General features: G+C 38.3%; 1 protein-coding gene across 1 annotated transcript in view; it reads left to right on the top strand.

Annotated features, from left to right (window-relative positions):
- LOC127659675 (kelch-like protein 4) overlaps positions 1–18,605 on the top strand; it is a 65,272-nt gene extending 46,667 nt beyond the window's left edge. Inside the window, exons 5-11 of the mRNA XM_052149598.1 lie at positions 3,962–4,174; positions 4,341–4,527; positions 4,716–4,940; positions 6,634–6,796; positions 12,772–12,984; positions 14,180–14,351; positions 17,466–18,605. Coding sequence (XP_052005558.1) covers positions 3,962–4,174; positions 4,341–4,527; positions 4,716–4,940; positions 6,634–6,796; positions 12,772–12,984; positions 14,180–14,351; positions 17,466–17,525 — 1,233 coding nt within the window. The 3' untranslated portion in view covers positions 17,526–18,605. The remainder of the gene's footprint in view (positions 1–3,961; positions 4,175–4,340; positions 4,528–4,715; positions 4,941–6,633; positions 6,797–12,771; positions 12,985–14,179; positions 14,352–17,465) is intronic.
- Positions 18,606–19,918: the final 1,313 nt, after the last annotated feature.

Raw genomic sequence — 19,918 nt, 5'->3', positions numbered from 1 at the left:
AGAACGTGGAAGTACGTATAGAGTAAAAAAAATGCTGCGTTTATGGATCGGCATTAATGCGCCCTTGGAGGCGCTCAGTGAACATCACTCGATATGTTGTGCTGAACAAAATAAGTTGTTTATTTCACCAAGGACCCTTATGCAAGGCTTTGGCGAAAGCTATATTAACCTGTTGATACGCATTTGTTCACACTCGGGAGTGACATCACTCTGCTTACATTTAATATATAATTTACCATCAATATATGTAATTAATGTGAACCAATTATACATCTTTTCAAAGGTCTGAGGGTTCAACGTTGATATCCGATCTCTGTTGCGTGATAGCAACCCTCCAGAAACAGCAATTTGTTTATATAAAAAAATTTTCAACACAAATATTTCCATTACTATAAATTCATAGTTCTCCAACTTTAAAAAATAACAACATATATTAATTCTGAAACTTGTGAAATAAAGCCCAGAGTGTCTTCTTTCAAATTATACTACAACTGTGTCCATACTCCAAAGGCTCAAGTGAATACAACCATTTAAGTTCAGGTATGTCATTATCATGGTTTGTACTGAAAAAGGGGAGCGCACATCGAGGGGTTAAACTGTGATGCCATGCTCCCTCTGAATGCCCACATCATGGGCTTGGTCTTTCCTAATACGTAGGGCATAGGGATGATAAATTGTATTGGAAAGCACCCATTACGTGATTTGGGTGAAGGCGACCAGCAAAATGGGGATATCTTAATGAAAGGAGTAATGGGACCCCATACAATAAACACTGACTGTACATGATGATATGCCTGAATTACAGTGGGTACGGAAAGTATTCAGACCCCCTTAAACTTTTCACTCTTTGTTATAATGCAGCCATTTGCTAAAATCATTTAAGTTCATTTTTTTCCCCTCATTATTGTACACACAGCACCCCATATTGACAGAAAAACACAGAATTGTTGACATTTTTGCACATTTATTAAAAAAGAAAAACTGAAATATCACATGGTCCTAAGTATTCAGACCCTTTGCTGTGACACTCATATATTTAACTCAGGTGCTGTCCATTTCTTCTAATCATCCTTGAGATGGTTCTACACCTTCAATTGAGTCCAGCTGTGTTTGATTATACTGATTGGACTTGATTAGGAAAGCCACACACCTGTCTATATAAGACCTTACAGCTCACAGTGCATGTCAGAGCAAATGAGAATCATGAGGTCAAAGGAACTGCCTGATGAGCTCAGAGACAGAATTGTGGCAAGGCACAGATCTGGCCAAGGTTACAAAAAAATGTCTGCTGCCCTTAAGGTTCATAAGAGCACAGTGGCCTCCATAATCCTTAAATGGAAGATGTTTGGGACGACCAGAACCCTTCCAAGAGCTGGCCGTCCGGCCAAACTGAGCTATCGGGGGAGAAGAGCCTTGGTGAGAGAGGTAAAGAAGAACCCAAAGATCACTGTGGCTGAGCTCCAAAGATGCAGTCGGGAGATGGGAGAAAGTTGTAGTAAGTCAACCATCACTGCAGCCATCCACCAGTCGGGGCTTTATGGCAGAGTGAGCCTCTCCTCAGTGCAAGACACATGAAAGCCCGCATGGAGTTTGCTAAAAAACACCTGAAGGACTCCAAGATGGTGATAAATAAGATTCTCTGGTCTGATGAGACCAAGATAGAACTTTTTGGCCTTAATTCTAAGCGGTATGTGTGGAGAACCTGTCCAAACTTTGTCACCTGTCCAATACAGTCTCAACAGTGAAGCATGGTGGTGGCAGCATTATGCTGTGGGGGTGTTTTTCAGCTGCAGGGACAGGACGACTGGTTGCAATCGAGGGAAAGATGAATGCGGCCAAGTACAGGGATATCCTGGACGAAAACCTTCTCCAGAGTGCTCTGGACCTCAGACTGGGCCGAAGGTTCACCTTCCAACAAGACAATGACCCTAAGCACACCGTTAAAATAACGAAGGAGTGGCTTCACAACAACTCTGTGACTGTTCTTGAATGGCCCAGCCAGAGCCCTGACTTAAACCCAATTGAGCATCTCTGGAGAGACCTGAAAATGGCTGTCCACCAACGTTTACCATCCAACCTGACAGAACTGGAGAGGATCTGCAAGGAGGAATGGCAGAGGATACCCAAATCCAGATGTGAAAAACTTGTTGCATCTTTCCCAAAAAGACTCATGGCTGTATTAGATCAAAAGGGTGCTTCTACTAAATACTGAACAAAGGGTCTGAATACTTAGGACCATGTGATATTTCAGTTTTTCTTTTTTAATAAATGTGCAAAAATGTCAACAATTCTGTGTTTTTCTGTCAATATGGGGTGCTGTGTGTACAATAATGAGGAAAAAAAATGAACTTAAATGATTTTAGCAAATGGCTGCAATATAACAAAGAGTGAAAAATGTAAGGGGGTCTGAATACTTTCCGTACCCACAGTATTATCTTAATTCCCCGATGGGGAATGCTCGGGCATGCGCATGGTGAATGGCATGTGAATGAACCTTGACTGATTTGCCCTGATGAGATTGCGTGATTGCCTGCCATTACTATGAGAGTGAACGCGCGGTTGACATGAAATACTGGCTTTTGATATTGATGCGGATGCGTTATGAGTGAATGCGCGGTTGACATGAAATACTGGCTTTTGATATTGATGCGGATGCGTTATGAGTGAATGCGCGGTTGACATGAAATACTGGCTTTTGATATTGATGCGTTATGATGAACAGACAGCATTGCCACTTTAAAATTAACAGGCAGCATGGCAACGGAAGGCCCAGACGGCCAGACCTATAACGAAATCTGAATGTATTTGATGGATATGAAAATGACTTGGCTCATTTCTGATGGAAACCAGCTGCTGCCTGAGCTGATGATTTTGACGGACTTGGCGTGGAGCGCGCTCCTTCCGCGCCGGGTCATGCAATCCGATTGAGAGAGATCTCCTAAATGAATAAGAAATGGGTGAAGATAAGGTTTGCTGGTTGTTTACTCCCCATGGGTTTGTTGTTGGCAGAAGTTGAGCTGAAGTGATGACGTCGTTGGAAAGGGAAGGCAGGCTTCCAGAGATGTTCTGTGCACTGTTTCTCATGTGGCCTGGAGAGGTTGAAACGTGTCTATTTGCAGTGTTAGCACACTGAAACAGCAATGTGATAGATTGTGAGCAGACTTATAAAGCAATGGCTTACATGTGATTGGCTAGGAATTACCCAGCTAATGATGTGATGATGTACAGCTGCTAGTCTTCCCGCTAGAACTATACGCTGCGCTTCCATATCCTTCAAGTAGAACCCTGCAAAACGGTTTTATCAGAGGGCAGCTATGAATGTCCTTGTGGATGCAATGGAGTAGATCATTATATTGCTGAGATGAATGACAAAGAATACATATGAGAAAGGCTGATTTATTAGATTATCCTTAATGCATATTTAAAAAAAAAAAAAATGATATTATATATCTGTTCTAATATTTTCTTTATATTTTACCATTACTGAATTGGACAATGAAATGAAATGTCACTTATATAGTAAAATATATAAAATATAACCAGCAACATAAAAGGAAAGAGATGAACCACTCTTAGAAAAATTAATGGGAAAAATGGACAACTCAAATGCGATTGTAGAAATGGAAGTCTCGCCTTTCAGCTAAAACAAAGCAAATTGTCTTTTGGTAGTGTTTGTTTTTTCTAAAATGTGAAAGCACAATAACTGGAACAGAGTAAAAAACAGCTTGACTTTATCTAAAAAAAGCTATATTTAAGATACTATTGTTGCCATATAGGAGCTATACTTGTATACTTATTGCCTACACAGAAATGTGCCCAGGGGCATTACAAAGATGGCAACAGAGTTAACTGACTTGACTTTGATATAACTCAGGCTTCGTAATGATATTGAAAACAATGTCCCATTCCATTGAAGCACACAGAGTTATGATACGAGTAAACAACTATGTTAATCTTACAGGGACACTTTCTAGAAGTCATTCAGAATCAGGAATTCCTCTTGCTACCCACAACGGAAATTGTCAAGCTTTTGTCCAGTGATGACATCAACGTTCCTGATGAAGAAACTATTTTCCAAGCACTAATGATGTGGGTTCGCTATGATGTGCCGCACCGGCAACAGGATCTGGGAGTGTTGCTGGCATACATCCGACTCCCCCTTTTACCTCCACAGGTTTGCCAATAACATGTATACATGTATGAGACTCTAGAATGTAGATCATTTTTTGATATAATAGCTAAATATCTGCTAACATACATTTTTTTTTACATATTTACTCAACACATGAACTGATTGGTCCCTTCTTCTTTTGGTTGCCAATGCACTATTTTTTCTTTAGCTTCTTGTTGATCTGGAAAACAATAAGATGTTTTCAGAAGACCTAGAATGCCAGAAGCTCCTAATGGAAGCCATGAAGTATCATCTTTTACCAGAACGCCGTCCCATGCTACAGAGCCCAAGAACTAAACCACGGAAATCCACTGTTGGATCTCTGTATGCTGTAGGGGGGATGGATGCATCAAAAGGTACACCTTGTTTTACACAAATAGAAGTTTCATACTTTTTCTCACTGAAATTGTGTATTTTCAAATCAAGAATTCAAGTCATTATCATATTTGATTTTGTTCCTGAGAAACACTTTGACAGCAATTAGTCTAGCAGCATGCAACTGGCTCTACAAGTATCAATGAATTGAGCCTCTGTCTGCTCCTAGGATCCACAACAATAGAGAAATATGACCTTCGCACAAACAGATGGAATCAGGTTGGCATCATGAATGGACGAAGACTTCAGTTTGGAGTGGCAGTGATCGATAACAAACTCTATGTGGTTGGGGGAAGGGATGGCCTCAAGACCTCGAACATGGTGGAGTGCTACAACCCACTGACTAAAGTCTGGTCCTCCATGCCTCCAATGTCAACCCACAGACATGGATTAGGTGTGTTCATTAAATGTTTAAGATGTTTGTGTGAAGTATGTAATTTCTGTGCCACTAGCACCACCAAACGGAATTGCAAAAATAAACATAGTTTTCAAAACAGCTTTCTGAATACTGAATAGTCCTGCACCCAACTCACTTGACTGGCCGGGATAATGTTGTTATCTCTCCTGAGACATGTCACGCAAACAATCAGGGGTATTGTCATAGTGCCACAGAGACACAATGTTTACAGTTTTCATGAAAATGAACCTATGAATGTCTTACATATGCCTGTCTCTGAATATTAAATGTGCTGTAATCAATTTTAGCCATTCTACTTGCACTAGACTGAGCCGTTGGATTAGCTACGCCCCCTCTTTCCACACGCTCCAAAGATACCCAATGAGCTTTATTGAGACCGACATCATGCAGAAACGTTTTTTAAAAACATCAGCAACAAAATAGCACACTCAACTTACAACTGTTATAACAACATAGCATAAAATGGCTGTAAGCCTCAATAATTTGCTGCAACTACAGTACTATGAGAATGCGCAAAATGATTGACAGGTTGAGAGAGACCACGGCCCGCAGACAGATTTTTGTTTGTTGTTTACAGTCTAGAGCAGTCACAGAGACTGGTGAGATATCTCAGGACACTAATTTCATTAATATCTTTCAGGAAGTGAACATTTCTTTAATATCTTTCATGAAAAAAAATCACTTACAGCACTTTTAAGCTGGGATAGGAGAAAGTATTTATGAATAAAGCACTGTTATTGACCAATCAGCATCTTGGACCAGAACTATCCATTTTATAATACAATATTAGTTCTGATGTGTTAAAAATATTGTTGACTTTTATGACAATATGTTTCAGTTTTTCCATTTAATGTTTCAAACACCAAATAGGCTATACTAACCGAAAACAAGCACCAGATATAGTAACCTAAATCAACTGATAGATAACAAGACATCTAATTTTTGTTTCATAAAATGAGACACCTTATTGCTGTGCATCTATCTCACTAAAAGCACCAGAGCCACCTGGGCATAATTGAAATTGTGAGGTTCAATCACCAGCTCCTCAAAAACAAATTGCAATATAAAATAACTGGGTGGCCACATCAAAACGACACTGTATAAATCAACAAAGGCAATCTGGGCTGCCCACAAAAATGTATATAAAATATATGGCAGGTAATTTAAACTCAGGGAGGAGAAAATCCACTGTACAATAACACCATAAAACTGAAACTCAAATGTTGCCCATTGAGTGCATTGCAATATAAGAACCAAAATGTCAGTCAAGAGAAGATTTATCTGTCAAGAGCCAAAAAGAGACAGCCCAGCCAGAGATTTATAACAGAAATGGGAGAGACCTTTTCTGCAAAGGGAGCAGCGAGATGCACTATGAATACTTAATGCTTAACATAGCAAATCAGGGCTCTTGTCCTTAGGGTCTGACCGAAAAAAAGAACAGAAAATCTTAATGCTCCTGTTATCTAGTCTAAGAAGAATCCTTTTGATATTAATTCCATGGTATTGATATTCAAATTTTGACATTTGCAAATTTTACAGCGACACAAAAAGGCAGCGAGACACTTGCTATTAGATTGTGCCTTTGTCTGATGTATGGTGTGTGTCACCAAAAGCACAGCCTGGAGTATTGTCTCTTTCCTTTTATTTATTTATTTATTTGTTCAAAAAGGAATTGCCGTGCTAGAGGGCCCCATGTATGCAGTGGGAGGCCATGACGGATGGAGCTATCTGAACACAGTGGAAAGGTGGGACCCCCAGGCGAGGCAGTGGAATTATGTGGCCTGTATGTCCACCCCGCGCAGCACTGTTGGAGTCACTGCTCTCCATGGAAAGTAAGGTTTTTTTAGGTATATTGCTGCAGCTACACAATTTAGAAATTTGTTACATCATAGAAAAATCATGTACAGCATCAATTCAGGTAGGTCTCGTGAGTCAAGCTCGCAAAAATTATGCTCAGCTGATCATGACGTCTACCAATACAATTCAGACGCTTGTCAGAGCAGTTCTATTTAAATCCTCCATTTATTCATTGCTTTAGCTGCCTTTCCATTGCATGGGTGCAAGCTGGACTTAACACCCTCCTCCATCTAGCTCCACTTCTTGTATGGCAGCTTTGCTTTTAGTTTTGTCTATCTGTCTTGTTGTTCTGTGCTGTAAGACTACAATTGTTCGCCAGTTTGGAATTCCTATCTTTAAAGTGTTATTGCATCTTGTTCTTCATTTATCAACTTGTTATACAGTATTTTAAGTTCTTTATTTGTCCAAAGGGAATAGCACAATATATTACCACTGATATTGTAAGGTAGAATAAGTAATATGTAACTTTTTTTTTATAGATTGTTATATTTCTTTATGTACTCTAAAGACAAAAGTTAAAAATGGCCATTTGTAGCAGTATAGCAGTATGTGAGTAGTTGATGTATAACATGTAAAAAGATTTTATGTTGAAATGAATGTTAATTTATTAATGAAAGTGTAGCCTATATTTTAAGTGCTGTGACTGGTCACCTTGTTTTTGGCTGTTAATGACATTTTTCCTTCACTTTTTAAATGGTCTTACAGAGTTAAAAATAAATTTTTAGAAGTACAAATTTCCCTATAGTCTCTCAGTTAATTTGGCAAATAAAAGCTGCATGCATAACAATTATAAGATAATTAGCAAGATGGTGTTTATCCCTTTCAGACCCTAATTATGTTTCAGGGAAACAAAAAATATGGCCATATTTTATTTGTATACAAATGCAGCCATAAATTTATAATCAATAATAATAAAAGAGTTTATGGTAATATTTTAATCCTATAAAGCCTTACATATGAAGAATTAAACTCTTTTTTTAACATTATACAAACTATAAAAAGAAAAAGTAAAAAAACAAAAACAAATAATTGCAAGTTTTTTTTAGGTATCATATTTGATACATTAGGCTTTAGAAGTCATTATCCTCCTGAGGCCCAGCCATTAATTTTTGTGTAGGATATTTTTATTGAGGTTTTTCTTAGCCTATACATGCTACAGTGGTAAATATTGGGGTATTATCGGAGGACTCCCTGGGATTTTCAGAGACACCAAATGTTTTTGAATTGCCTGATAACTTCCTCTCATTGGTCTATAAATATGGATTAAAATGTATCACAGTTAAATTCAGCACATCAAATACAATTTGAATAAAATAATATTTTTTCAATATATAAATATATCATATGTATTTTATGCATCAAACACTACATTGACATTTAAAAAAGGTTAATTGTAAACATTTTCGCTGGGTCTCAGGAACTTATGGTAAGATGACATCATAATAGCTTGTAATGTAAAATAATAAGATCTTTATAATGACAGAGTAGGCTGTATATATGAAAATACAAATAAATAATAGTTCACACTTTAAAAATATATTTTACATTTTACATGTCAGAATTTTCAAAGCTCTGAGATTTATTTAGTTTTTTTGTAATGTGATTGAGAGCTATACCTCAAAAACCTGTTCCATGGATTTCAAGGGTTTTCAATAAAATAATATAAAAAATGTTAAACAAGCACAAGTTTATATTTGGCAAACTCATTTTAGTATATAATCAATATAATCATTACTGTCACTTTTGTGATTTATTTAAATAGATCACAAAAAAAATAAAAATAAATAAACACTAGATGGTGCCATAAACATGTGAAACTTATACCATAGGTTGTTTGGCTTGTCAGCTTGAACAGAGAGTGAAACAGGACTTGTTACACTTTGTGTACTATATTTGATACACACAGTTTTATAGGGTTAATAGTTATCTCAGGATCTCCATTACATTAGATATTGGTTCTGAATTATGCAATTTTGTTACCTTGTGTCAAGCTGCAATGCTTTATTTCAAAGGATTTTTTATTATTTTTTTAATAGTGCATCATAGTTTGACTTAGCATCATTTAATCTAATAATTCTTTGTGATTTTGGTGGCACCTAATGAAAAAAACCCTTAAAAAAAACAGCACAGAAAACTGATGTCCATTGGTCATAAAGGGTTAAAATGGTTTTAGAGACAGTATCTCACACTGAAAGACATGTCACTTACTAAAAGTTTTTAATGTCATCAACCCATGTGTTGTGCTCTGTGGCCGTACACTTTCCTCCATAGAATCTCATCATGGTGAGGTCTGATTAGGTGCTCTATCAAATACATAGTGTAACCCAGTAAAGTCAGATAAGAGCTAATAGGCCCTGAGACTTAATAATCCCTAATGCCTTTTACATTAGAGTCACTTGAATGCCAGACAAGCTGGAGTTAGTTTTATCCAAGAAAACAGAGACCATAGATTTATATCTAACAGAACATTAACTGATGACTCATGGGGCACTTCTGAAACCAGGTCAAAATCAAACCCTACAAGCTACCTCTAGAGCCCAATGTCCTTATCAAGTGATTCATTGATCAGTCTTTCCAACAGGACATATCACAGGTATATTTAGAGATGCTGCATTTTCAGTCTCTCAATGTCAGAGGTTGTCAACCTTTATGATCCAGGGTCTCCTCACCCAGACTGTCTGCAAATACAAGGACCCCCTAACATAAAAATGCTTCAAATATTTGGTAACGTTGTATAAAATCTTCTATTAACTAACATTATCACATTTAGCTGACTTTATCTTAACACAATTCAGCTGTTTTTTAGTAGATTTCCTGAGAGGGGGCGCACGTTGATATGGAGCTTGGTCATGATCAGGCAGTGATCCGCCCAGCATTCTGCACCTCTCATGGCCCGGCCAACAACACATCGCTTGTGTCAATAAGTCTTGTTATAATGTAATCAATCAGGTGCCAGTATTTGGATCGCAGGTGCATCCAAGATGTTTTGTATTTGGTCTTCTAAAACAGTGTGTTCGTTATGGTGAGGTCATGTTCTGCACAAAGTGTTAGCAGCCTCAGGCCATTAGCATTGCCCTGCCCAACACTGTTCCTACCCATTACTCTACTCCATATTTTGCTGTTTCTTCCCACCATTGCATTGCAGTCACCCAGAAAAAAAATCTTGCCGTTCCTGCCATCCTTCACACTGTTGTCTGTTGGCAGTGTTGGTGCATATGCACTCAGAGTAGCATATCATGCCTTTGCTAGGGGGATATGGAGCCTCTCACTTATTTCAGTGGGTGTCTCAGTGAAGTTTGGTAGAAGGTTGTCTGTGATTGCTAGACCCACACCATGCTGATCTTGGCCTCCAGGGGGGTAGCCTCTCGAGAACTAGGTGTATCCTCCTCCCAATTCTTTCAGAGAACCTTCACCCAGGAAGCTTGTCTCGCTAATAGCAGTGATGTCCAAGTTGTAGCCCCTCAGTTCCTCAGCAGTCAGTGCGGTCCTTTGGTGAGGTCTTTTACTGTCACTATCCAGGAGAGTCCTGACATTCCATGTTGCCAATTTGAAGGGGATCCTTTTCTTATTTTGACCAAAGGGTGGAATTCCCAGTAGGTACTCTAACCTACCCTGGAGAGTGGGACATTTTTTGGCCACCTTTTCTAGGCCCTTCCCCTTTTGGGGCAGGCAGTGTGGTCCCTAAATAGGGCTGCTCAGTTGCACAGGGGTCTGCCAAAAGCAGCTACCACTCAACCCCAGCTGCTAACGACCATATACCCTCTGCCGCTGACATGCACATTTCTAACTAGGAGCTCCCAGGCCATTCTTCCCTGCTCCCATTGGCAGGCACCCCATCTCACCCAGACTTCAACCGAATGTAAGGTCAGATATCATACACAGTGGTCAGAGGTGGAGACATATGCAAAGTGTTTTTTTAGAGTGCCACAGGGGGTGCCTTCACCATGATGAGGTAGATCATGGTGGCAAGGGGGAAACCCAGGACAACCAGTCCCCCAACATGGCTGCTGGAGGCTGCCAGAGCTCCAGTCTTTTGAAGAACCACCTAACGTGTGCCGCCAACACATTGCTTCTCTCCAGGTGTGTTCCCCTAGCCTTTGCCTCAATAGGCATTCCCACAAGGCAGCAGGGTAGTGGCTGGCCAAGAACAACCTCTGGGGACCACTGCAAGCGAGAGATTAGCAAGCAGGCAGGAAGCACACATGCAGCTTCCCTCTAACTACTGCACTGTTGCATCACATCACTCTGTGAGCTAAACACACACATGCACATACACAAACAGGTTTAGAATGCAGAAGAGGTGACAGACATTCCTGCTCTCTCCGCCTTTCTCCCCATTTCTGGGTTAGGCTGACCCCATCTCATGAGCGGCTGCTCTCATGCAAGGAGCTCTAAAGCTTGCGTGCATGCTGTCTCATGAATGGTTGTTGAAGATTTTCATTAAATAATACATTACATTTTGGTCTGTTTCTCAATAATCCTTATCTTATTCATTCAGAACAAGACAAGAAGCACAAACAATAATGTATTAGACTGCTGAATTATACTTATGTGTCCTTTTGAAGCTTGAAGAAGTGGTCACTATTAACTGCCATTGTATAACACAAATGTATGGCACAAAATGTTTTCACAATTCCTCCCTTTGTGTTAAGAAAACAAAAGAAAGTCATATGGGGTTTTAACAAAACAGGGGTGAATAAACAATGACTGAATTTTTTTTTTTTTGGTGAACTAACACCTTTAATATAGGATCCTATACTTAAACATGGGTAATCTGTGCATTTTATTTCATTGAAGAAAATATCAATAAGAAAAATAAAGTTTAAAACAATTATAAAATAGTTACTGTTGAAGGTAATGCAGCCTTTCTAAAATCTTGACAATAATTAACATGCCATTTAATGACAGTTAAAATGATTGTAATAAAGGTTATAGAGATAATACCAAATAAAGGTAGATTTGAATAAGTAGCATTACCAATGGGATTAATTGAGATGCTCTTGAGGTTGAACATGAACTTCAACCTCCAGCAGGGGAGTATTCATCAACAATCCTCTGTAAATTTGTGTTTAGGTCAGGCTAAGGTCCCTTTAAGTCAGTAAACATGGTAACCATCTGGGCTAGCTGGGAAAAGACAGAAATCTCTTGGCAGTGACATATTTTAAATCACAATAAAATGTGACAAAAATGGTTTAATAAATAGCTTCATTAGCTGAAATCAGGCAAAAAAATTTATTGTTTATGTTGTTTCAGCAAATATGCATGCATGTTCTAGAGAAATAACATGACGCAATGCTTTACCTCTAAGTGGTCCATACTCTTCTCCTTATACTGTCTCTGGTCTGGGGTCTTGTCTAGAAGGTATCCGCAAGCCACACGCAACGTTCACACACTGTTTATTTGGAGTCCTACAGAAACATTAATCCTGACCCTTAACCCTACCACTAAATCTAACCCTAAACCTAACCATAGTATCAGTGAATGAGACTCTCACAAGACTTAGGTTGCTGAGTTGTTACCTTCTAGACACAGCCCACCCTGCTGACAAGACCAGCATATGTTGTGTTTTGGGTGCTGTTTTCCCAGAATGGGATGCTGGTGTGCTGTTGTCCCCAACAGGCTTTTAAACTAGCTAAACCAGCTTCATCAGAAATACCATGCTGGTCCACCAGTTACACCAGCAAATAAAGGAGCCTAGACCAGCATGGGAATTGCATGCTAGTCCTGCTGGTCTTTTTAGCAGGGCTGGTCTGTCTCCATTCTGGTATGGAATGTCCACTTTTAAAAATCCAATCAATTCCTGATGGACAAAATCAAGTCCTGCGCTGTATTTTGTTCTCATTGAATATGCTGTTTCACTCAGATTTACATCACTTTATGGAAGTACAATGGGTTTGCAAATGTTGTTTAACACTGGCTTTAAGTAAAGCCTATATGTGTATTTCTACAGGTTGTTTGCTGTAGGTGGTCGTGATGGAAGCTCCTGTCTGCGATCAATGGAATGTTTTGATCCTCACACCAATAAATGGAGCATGTGTGCAGCAATGTCAAAGAGCAGAGGAGGAGTGGGTGTGGCCACATACAACAGTTTCTTGTATGCAGTCGGAGGCCATGATGCACCAGCTTCAAGCCATTGCTCACGCCTCTCTGACTGTGTGGAGAGGTGAGTTACCATGGCACACCATAAGACAACAAAGAAACCCAACACCTAATTATGTGTAATCATGACAACAATAACACCTTACAAAAAGTAGGCTGTGAGTGCAGATTTTTGAAAGTGGATGCCAAGCACTGCAATTCGTACATCTGAACACACATTTCTCACATTGTTACCTTGTAACTAAGGAATGTGGCCGGAAACTATGGTAATTCATAATCTGGTGTCAGACGCCTCCTGCTGGTGATAATTGGTACTATGACAAACAACAACTGCATTGTGAATTAGTGAGAAATTAGTTAAGCTTCCAAACATTATTGAACAATACTTGACAAAGAAAAGCATGCCACACAACAAGACAAAGAGCAGGTACACAAGGGTTGCCCCATTGGATTGCAAAATAGAAGACCACTGAGCATAATTTAGCTGACAGTGCAACATTTAAAGCTGATGTAACTTTTTTGCAGGTTAAAATGCCTATCCCAGCTTAAAATGCAAAGGCAACTATAAGTAAGCCATTCATAGGTACATTTTCTCAAAAACTGTCTTTCTGTGGCACTATGAAAATGGCTGTATTGAGCGACCTGCTTTGACCCGCCCCAACAATGTTCCGCAACCAATGGTGTGGGTGGGGGGTGGGACTATCACATTGTTTGACCAATGGCAGATGTGGGTGTATTCAGAAAGCTGTTTTGAAAACAAAGTTTATTTTTGAAATTCTGTTTGGTGTTGCAGAAATTACATAACTTCAATGCTTTTACATTTAAACGATTAAAAAGTATGAATATCTTTGACATGATATGACAAAAAAGGGGGAGAGATCAAACCAAGTGGAATTTATTTTGATAAAATATAGCACAAACACACATTTCAAGAAAAACCTTTCACAGAAAAAGGTTTATTAGCTTTCAGACATAATAGTTATTCTGTTATGAAATTTAAAACAGGAAAGTACTCAGACACTCAGGTTGTCAAACTTTGTGGAATATGTTTTACATTTTGCCAGGGCACCTGTGTGAACTGAAAAAACAAAAAAAACAAAAAAAAAACATGCAGTAAAATCTGAAAATTTTGAAAAAGATACAATAAATAAAAGGTGGAGTGGAGTTCTGAGAAGAGCTCTAGTATATTTTAGTAATTTGTTTAGGGCAAAACAAAGGTTGCTGTACTGTGTCTCTTATGCTCTGTACTGCATTTACAGGTATGACCCCAAAACAGACACATGGACCACAGTGTCATCCCTGAGCGTCCCCCGAGATGCAGTGGGGGTGTGTCTGCTGGGAGACAGGTTATATGCAGTTGGAGGGTATGACGGCCAGACCTACTTAAATAGTGTCGAGTCCTATGATGCACAGAACAATGAATGGACTGAGGTAAGGGTATTGTATCATATCACACTGCCTTTTAGTTGGAGAGACCAGGGGCATTTGTTACACACAAAATTCCTTCAATCACAAACATGTTATTTACAATTATTCAACACATGTTCAATACAATTATCTCTCTGCAAATGTCTAGGTTTTGAAACAAAGAACTGATTTTATGAGTGTAAAACTAATAATAATTGTATTATTATTTTTCTCTCCAATTTGGAATGCCCAATTCCCAATGCGCTCTAAGTCCACATGGTAGCATAGTGACTCGACTCAATCTGGGTGGTGGAGGACGAAACTCAGTTGCCTCCATGTCTGAGACTGTCAATCCACGCTATCTGTAGTTAACGTGGCTTGTTAAGGGCGTTACTGCGGAGACATAGCGCGTATGGGGGCTTCACGCTATTCTGCACAGCATCCACACACAACTCACCACGAGAGCAAAAACCACATTATAGTGACCATGAGGAGGTTACCCCATGTGACTCTACCCTCCCTAGCAACCGGGCCAATTTGTTTGCTTAGGAGACCTGGCTGGAGGCACTCAGCATGCCCTGGATTCGAGCTCATGACTCCAGGCGTGGTAGTCAGTGTCTTTACTTACTGAGCTACCCAGGCCCCTATTATTAATATTATTATTTTTATGTTTTGATACTCTACTTTGATACTCTTTTGATATTTTATCTCTAGGTTGTTGGTTAAAAGATGCATAATTCTAGAGCTACCACATAGAATTATCACGGCTGTTAGGTTGGGTTAAATTGTAACACTAATGTTAAAAATGATATTTCTACTGTACATTTAAAGGTTAATTATTTAAAATATGTGATGAATATTGTCATTTAAGTATTCAGTTCTAGACTGTTCTTGACTTATCAGCTTATCAAATATAATTTAGTAAAAAGGATTTAACTAATTTCAATAATTATAATGTACGTTTCAATAAGAATTTGGCTTTAAACACACATTATTCATGACAGCTAGAAATGCATAAAATTAGAAATACATAATTTTTAAATATCATGTTCCATTACTTAAACATTATAGTTACATTAGATACAAAATAGTGTGCAAACATTATGTACCCAACAAAAGCATGACAAAGTAGATGGAAATACAAGTGTACTTTTGATTAAATGTCTGTAAATATGTACCTATTTTGATATAAAAGTGTGTGTGTGTGTGTGTGTGTGTGTATATATATATATGTATATATGTAAATATTTGTATGAACATAAAAAATAAAAAAAGATATAAACTGAACAAGTTTCACAAACATGTGACTAACAGAAACTGGGGGGTCAAAATCAAAAGTAACAGTCAGTATCTGGTGTGGCCACCAGCTGCATTAAGTACTGCTGTGCATCTCCTCCTCATGGACTGCACCTGATTTGCCAGTTCTTGCTGCGAGATGTTATCCCACTCTTCTACCAAGGCACTTGCAAGTTCCCAGACATATCTGGAGGGAATGGTCCTAGCCCTCACTCTCCGATCCAACAGGTCCCAGACGTGCTCCATGGGATTGAGATCTGGGATCTTCGCTGGCCATGGCAAAACACTGACATTCCTGTCTTGCAGGAAATCATGCACAGAATGAGCCGAATGGCTGGTGGCATTGTCATGCTGGAAGATCATGTCAGGATGAGCCTGCAGGAAGGGTGCCACATGAGGAAGGAGGATATCTTCCCTGTAATGCACAGCGCTGAGATTGCCTGCTATTACAACAAGCTCAGACCGTGATGCAGTGACACACCACCCCAGACCATGACAGACCCTCCACCTCCAAATCGATCTGCTCCAGAATACAGATATCGGTGTAACACTTATTCCTTCGACGATAGACGCGAGTCCGACCATCACCCCTGGTGAGACAAAACTGCAACTCGTCAGTGAAGAGCACTTTTTGCCAGTCCTGTCTGGTCCAGCGAAGGTGGGTTTGTGCCCATAGGCGATAGTTGCCAGTGATGTCTGGTAAGGACCTGCCTTACAACAGGCCTACAAGCTCTCAGTCCAGCCTCTCTCAGCCTATTGCGGACAGTCTGAGCGCTGATGGAGGGATTGTGCGTTCCTGTTGTAACTCGGGCAGTTCAGACATAACTGCATCAGACATACTTGTGTAGTGTCATAAACATAACATTTTTAGGTCACTGTGACAAGATAAATATAGTTTAATACTTAGAAAACATACTGAAATCCCTTAATTCGGATTTGCGCTTCATCAAGTGTTTTGAAATCAAGAACGTAACACATGTTGTTCTGCTGCTCAAGGGTGTTTTTCTGCACTATATAAACTGCGCATTGCCACGCAGCTGAAGTTTCACTTACTGCCCTCTGTAGTAAACAGGTGGTACTACAAGCTTGCATTTCTCAGGAATTTTCCATATAACGGTCCGGGGGCATTGCGATTAATGGCGTAAATTTTTTGAATGCGTTATTTTTAGCAAAATTAATCGCACTGAAAGGGGGTGTAACACTCTGACTTCTTGTTTCAAATTCAATACTGTGATCTAGACACTCTCAATTTAAATATTTTGGTACTATTAATATTGGCACACATTTATACAAAAATATGACAGTTACATTTTTAATAGCTGGTGAGTTATGGAAAATGTAAAAAAAAAAAATGTTACAACTGCTCCCCCATTTTATCGCTGTTTACTTTAATTCTATTATTGATTTTTTGTTTTGTTTTGTTTGCACAGATCATTGAGAAAAATTGCACCAATAAATGTTTTAGAATGTTGAATAAGTGTCAAAGCCGTGAGTTTTGTGAATTTTCCTTGAATGCTTGGATGATGTATGTCTGTGGAGAGGAACTGCATGCATTTCCTGCCATTCATTTCTTTTCCACTGTGTCAAAATGGCACTGAGCACCATGAGGTTAACCACTTTTTCCACAGCTAGCCTGAATTACAAACACTCTATTCACATCTATTTTGCTTTAAGTCTAAGCTTCCAATGGCTCCCTTTTGCTCTCTCTTTCATAACATGATATGGTGCTGTAGACTATTTCAAAACGGGTACTACAGACTGAGTGTGACTGTGAGCAATGCGGAGCAGGGAATTTGCTGTGTTTGGACACTCGTCATTAACCTCTGTCTCTTGTTATTCCAGGAGGTCCCGCTAAACATTGGGAGGGCCGGGGCATGTGTAGTGGTCGTGAAAATGCCTTGAAAGCTCTGATTCCCTGAGCTGTGCTCTCATAGCACTCACAGCAGGGCAAAAAGAGGCCTGTGATGTCAACACTTGGAATGCTCTTTCAATAGCAAATACAAATAGTTAATAAAAGCTGATGTCAACATTGGAATCATTCATTTAGACAGTGGTGTGCTGTTCATTCTGTTTTTGCTCTGATATCTCACTACTACAGATTAGAAGTTATAAAAAAAGAAATAAAAATAATGCTTAAGATTTTTAACTGTAGTAGAATGATATGATATTTTCACATTTTATATTGAGAGAAGAGTTTCACATTTATCCAAATATACATTTTACTGAAATAGAATTTACTGAGAATTCTATTATTTATATATTGTTAACATCATGCATTTTGACATGCTTACTTGTGAAATGTCGTGTCAAATATATTTTGATCTTAGATAAACAATCTTAAAAAAACACTGTGAATACTTCCAGATGTAAGCTTGCAACAAAACACTGTGTTTGTTTACTCAAAATGTTTGTGGACACTCATGAACAATTTTCATCTGAATATACATTTTGTCTGAGACTAGGTTCAGCACGAAACTACTTGTAAGAAAGTTGTCTCTGAAAGTACAAGAAAAACAAATAAAGAAAAAAAAAACACCAAAGTAATTAGCACTTGTTTGTAACTAATGACTTTTAATGTTAATAATGTTTACAATAGAAAATATTCTAATATATCATATTGATATTTCTCCATTATGTAAAGGTTTTGTAATATGTATTGTATATAGTTACTGGTCCAATGTAATTTATGATCATACATTTTTGGCATGCTACTACAATAGATTTGAATGCCATTGTTTAATATTTTAACCATGTTGTCAATATCAGACCTGATGACGTTTGTCTTATATAAATTCCTAAAATTTATATAATTTATTTTAAATTTTTACAATAACATAAATTATTTATTGAAGAGACTCATCACCTGTCCGACTTAACTAGAATGTAACATGCTCATCAATAATAAGTTTACTAGTGTGACATTTGTAATACAGAAATGATTTCTCTAAAACAGTAAAAATGTTCATTGTTTTATATGGCATGCAAATGAAACTAAGAAATAAAAAGTTATTCTCTTTCTGAGTATTTATGTGCTATTTATGCTCCAAGTAGACACTGTGTATGTGCTGTTTAATTTCCTTTTAATTGGAATTTGATATGAATGTACTGTAGTATTGGGACAGAGATACTTTTCATAATGTTGGCCCTGTATACCACCACAATGATTTGAAATGAAGCAATCAATATGTGATTGAAGTGTAATCTGTCAGCTTTAATTTAAAGTTATTTAATTGGATGAACGATTTAGGAATTACAGCACGATTCATACACAGTCTCCCAGGGGCTCAAAAGTAATGGGACAATCAACTGAGAAGCTATTTCATTGCCAGGTGTGGACTTTTCCCAGTTTATTTCATTAAAAATTAAGCATTTAAAAGGTCTGGAGCTGATTCAAAACTTGTAATTTGCATTTGGAAGCCATTGCTGTAAACTGTCATTATGAGTTCTAAAGAGGTGTCAATGCTGTCAAAGCTGGCCATCATCAGGCTGAAAGTCATGAGCCAGTCATCTGACCTCAACCCAAATGAACATGCATTTCACTTGCTAAAGACCAAACTGAAAGCAGAAACACAAGCAGCAATTTAAGACAGCTGTAGTAAAATCCTGGCAAAGAATCAAGTCAAGTAATTTGTATAGCACTTTTCACAACACACATCTTTTCAAAGCAGGTTTTCAGAAAATTATGCATTGACAGAAAACGAAACTAATATATTTATAGTCTTAGAGTTATCCTTGTTTATTTTGATTAAATATGATTGTAAATTTTGTATAAAATAAATAAATAAATAATAATTGTTTTTAGAACCCCAGTGAGCAAGCCGAAGGTGACTGTGGCAAGGAACACAAAACTCCTTAAGATGTTGGTTAATGGAGAAAAATAACCTTGGGTGAAACCAGGCTCACTGTGGGGGCCACTTCCCCTCTCACTATATTAAATATAATGCCAATATTACTTATTTATGTACAGTGCAAGTCATGGATTAAAATGAGAAACTTAGTAAGTGTTAAGGGTCAGTGTTTAAACAAAGATTTTGTATGAACTGTAAGATTAATTACTAATGTCTTTGAAGTCTATCCAGGATGAACTGCAGACATTTACATAGATGGATTGTCCTTTTTTAGTTAGCTGATGAAGGCTTTGTTGGCAATTAATTGATAGTCTATGTCAGGGGTTGGAAACTTATGGCACGCATGCCAGCACTGGCACGCGGAGGGGTAATCACTGGTATGCCAGAAACGGTAAGAGAGCTAGACTTTTTTATTTATATAAATTCTGCACCTGCATTCCAATCTAC

The sequence above is a fragment of the Xyrauchen texanus genome, chromosome 19 (genome assembly GCF_025860055.1).
Source record: "Xyrauchen texanus isolate HMW12.3.18 chromosome 19, RBS_HiC_50CHRs, whole genome shotgun sequence".
NCBI classification, from domain to species: domain Eukaryota; kingdom Metazoa; phylum Chordata; class Actinopteri; order Cypriniformes; family Catostomidae; genus Xyrauchen; species Xyrauchen texanus.
Note: the sequence above shows the minus strand (reverse complement) of the source record. Positions and strands in the feature narration are given on the sequence as shown.